Source organism: Kryptolebias marmoratus, linkage group LG14, assembly GCF_001649575.2.
Source record: "Kryptolebias marmoratus isolate JLee-2015 linkage group LG14, ASM164957v2, whole genome shotgun sequence".
Taxonomy (NCBI): Eukaryota; Metazoa; Chordata; class Actinopteri; order Cyprinodontiformes; family Rivulidae; genus Kryptolebias; species Kryptolebias marmoratus.
In genome coordinates, this window is record NC_051443.1 from 24,897,461 (window position 1) to 24,901,035 (window position 3,575).

Consider the following 3,575-nt stretch of genomic DNA (forward strand, 5'->3'; position numbering starts at 1 on the left):
CGGTGAGTCGCAGTAAATCCTTTTGTGATGCTAAACTGATTTTTCGGAAGAGGGCGGCAGACGGGTTCGGGTTTCTGCTCCCTTCCGTCTCGTCGGTTCCGGACCCGACAGAACTTTCCGGGACTTCGCCCGGCAGGAGCTCCGACCCACTCCGGCTCTCCGGGAATGCACTTTGCGGGACTCTGGCTCGGTTTCCCCGAACCCGTCCCGCCGGCGGAGCCGTAAATGAGCGCAGAGGAGCCGCTGTCCGCTTCGCGTGGGGCCGAGGACGGAGGCGGAGGCGGCCGGGCATGGAGAGCCGAGGCCGGGCAGGGCTCCGGCTGGAGGCCCGGCTCCAGGGGGGAGCGCCCTGGGGCTTCACCCTGCAGGGGGGCCTGGAGCACGGGGAGCCGCTCATCATCTCCAAGGTGGGTGTCAGCAACAGGAGAAACTCCACAAGTTTTTTTAAAAAAGTTTTCACCTCCATTTTGGACAGAATCTTTAAAGGGACTAGTGTCAAATTACGAAATCGACCCTGAAAACAAAGTTTCTCCTGATGTTCACCGAAAGCTGCAGTTTGAAAGAGTTCACTCCTGTAGTTTTGCAGTTATACTGATAAGCAGATCTGAAAATGCGGGTACGCACTCAGTGTAAACAAAGCACTTGTATCTGCACAGTTTATCAAACAAGTGCTGTGAAACGAGTCAGGATGAGCTCAGGCCGCTAAATCAGTGAAAATTTAGATTTTTGCCACATTCGAGATTTGCGTAACAACTTTAAAGACACCATCTTTAACGGTTAAAAACCTGTCAAAATCTAACAGGCCGGGAAATCCCTTCGTATAATGTTGAACCTCATTGTTAAGCTCGGGGGTCTGGAATTCCTGATGGCGTCACTCCGGGCAGTCCTGAAACGAAACCGGCTCGTTCCCAGGTTATAAATCGCGGGTTTTCGGCAAACTGCGGATCGTTTCGAAGCTTCCGAGACGCAGAACCTGAAAATAGTAACTCGGCGTTAAAAAGTTTCCTCGCCATGACTCATTTTTGGCAGCGCGGGGTCACAAATCTGAGCGTAAATAAGTACCGAAACATTAAAGTCCTCGGGCTTCTCCAAACCAAACGTCGTCGTTGTTGACCTACTTTATGATTTTATTTATTTTTGGAACGGAGGTCAGCTTTAAGGTCGGTTGTTTCAACTCGGGCTCTTGTTTGTTGGTTTTTGGTCCTCCAAGGGCGCCGACACTCAAAACACAAGTAGCATTTAAGGACTTTTCTATAAAGCATACGGCAGGGTGTCGAGGGAGGAGCTGTGGGGTTGTGTGAGGACATCTGGAGTGGCAGAGAAGCACGTTAGCCTGGGACAGGACATGTATGAGGACAGCAGGACAGTGGTGAGGACAGCAGGACATGTATGAGGACAGCAGGACAGTGGTGAGGTGGAGGTGGGAGTGCCTCAAGGATCGGCTCTGAGCTCCTTCCTGTTTGCTCTGCTGATGGACAGACTAACAGATGAGGACAGGACTGATGTCTGCAGAGGACATCGTGATCTGCGGGGAGAACAGGGAACAGGTGGAGGAGAACCTGGAGAGGTGGAGGCAGGTGGAACAGGGAGGCTACAAGGTCAGAGGTCACAGAGGTGGAGGACTTCAAGGACTTAGGCTCCACTGTCCAGGAGGACGGGGACGGTGGTAAAGAGGTGAAGAAGAGAGTCCAGGCAGGATGGAGGAAAGTTTCAGGATAAAAGGGTTGCAGCAAAGGTCAGAGGTCAAAGGAAAGGTTTCCAGACAGTGGTGAGAGCAGCCATGTTTGGTTTGGGGACAGAACAGGAAGTGACAGAGCTGAAGATGTTGAGGTTCTCCTCGGGAGGGACGAGGACGGACAGGATGATGAATGAGGACATCAGAGGTCCAGCACAGGTTGAAGGACTGGGAGATAAAGTTAGAGACGGTTTGGACATGTCCAGAGGAGGGACAGAAGGATGTTAGAGAGGACATGGAGGCAGTTGGAGGACGACTCGCTGTGGAGACCCCTAAAAAAGGGAACAGCTGGAGGAAGAAGAAAACCCAGAACTTACCAGAGGGATTGGAGATCCTCTCTGGCCTGGGAACACCGTCCTTCCTGCACCTGTCGCCTCCAGGACCCGACCACAGAAACGGACCGGTTGTTGTTTTTATAACAAGAAGGAAGGAAGGGAGATTCGCCGGCTCGAATCAACAGGATGAAAATGGAAGCGCCGGACAGTCATTCAGACAAAGTTTCGGATCTGAAGTCGCAGAAATCCTCGGATCTGTGGGGCTTCGTCCCCTCTGACTATAAATCTAAAACACGATCGCTGACGATGCCCCAACCTGGCCTCGTTTTATTTACATGCAAATCGCCAGCTGGTGTGAGTTTGTGGAGGTTATTCTGGGCTGGAAGCCAAATGGTTGTAAAATAAGACAAGAATGTGAATGATGTGTTTTCCTGGGTCCGTTTGAACACAACCCTTCCTTCGCTGCGCTTTGATCGGCACAGTTTGACCAAACACTGGTCTAATGTCTGCTTCCTTCACGTCCTTTCACCGTTGGAGTGTATTCCACCACCCCACCACCACCCCACCCCCCACCCAACACAGCCAGCAAAGAAAGAGGTTTCAGTTCGGCTTGGATGTAAATCTTGCTGTACCGGAGTAAGTAACAAAGAGCTATAAAAACACCGTTTGTTTTCACATAGTTGCCAACTCTTCCCCGGTGGATTAATGCCACCTTTGTTGGAGGAACAGTTGGGAGTTTGAGTGTGAAAATCGACTTGTTCACAACGAGGCTTTCGGGTCATTGTTTTGAGGACCCAGTGTGACCTCCTGTTGGTTGTTTATCATCATAGTAGGACCTTATTAATCATCCTTGGTCCGTGCTGGAGGTCACAGAGGAGGCTTGAGTTCAGCGTACATCGTTTTGATGAGGATAGATTCATGTCTGCCCGTTTGAATTTGCCGTCTCTGGATCCGTTCATCCGTTCATCCACCCAAAGCACTTCGTAACCCTAGCCTGAAAACTTTAAACCATCTCCAAACTAATAAAAACAACGTAAGATTCTGAGCTTATCATAAATGCCATTGTTTAAAAGGAAATGTTTGGGACCCAACACCAGATCTTGTGGAACGCTACAGTTAAAATCTGTTGCTTTATCGTTGAAATTCACCAATTCTGAGCACTTGTGTCCATTTTTGACTTCAGAGTGACGATGGTTTGCTGAGCTCGGATAGATTTTGAAGATATAAACTGAGAAATCCACTGAGCGTTTCAGCGTTCTGGCTGGTTGTGGTCCTCATATCTGTAGCCCTGAATTATCTCGGACTAAATTTAGACCAGGCAGTCGTATCGCATGAGCTACGTAATTTAATTAAAATACCACACGGACCGCTGGAAACGTGTCAGAGGCACAACATCAGAGGTTAATATGAAGAAACGTTTCTACAGGGTCGGCCATTTCTATGGATACACCTTAATATCACCAACCATTTCCATTTTATTAACTTCCTGTTTAAGGCACATGAGTATACGGGAGGGGGGGGGGGGGCTTTTCAAGATGACTATGGCGGGCTTTGTGGGTCTCTCT

The 3,575-nt window shown here is 49.7% G+C and overlaps 1 protein-coding gene across 3 annotated transcripts in view; it reads left to right on the plus strand.

Annotated features, from left to right (window-relative positions):
- The first annotated feature begins 6 nt into the window (after positions 1 to 6).
- shroom3 (shroom family member 3) overlaps positions 7 to 3,575 on the plus strand; it is a 52,008-nt gene continuing 48,439 nt past the window's right edge. For all 3 annotated transcript variants that reach the window (XM_017432934.3, XM_017432935.3, XM_037979609.1), the window contains exon 1: positions 7 to 407. In XM_017432934.3, the coding sequence (XP_017288423.1) occupies positions 291 to 407 (117 nt within the window). In that variant the 5' untranslated portion in view covers positions 7 to 290. The remainder of the gene's footprint in view (positions 408 to 3,575) is intronic.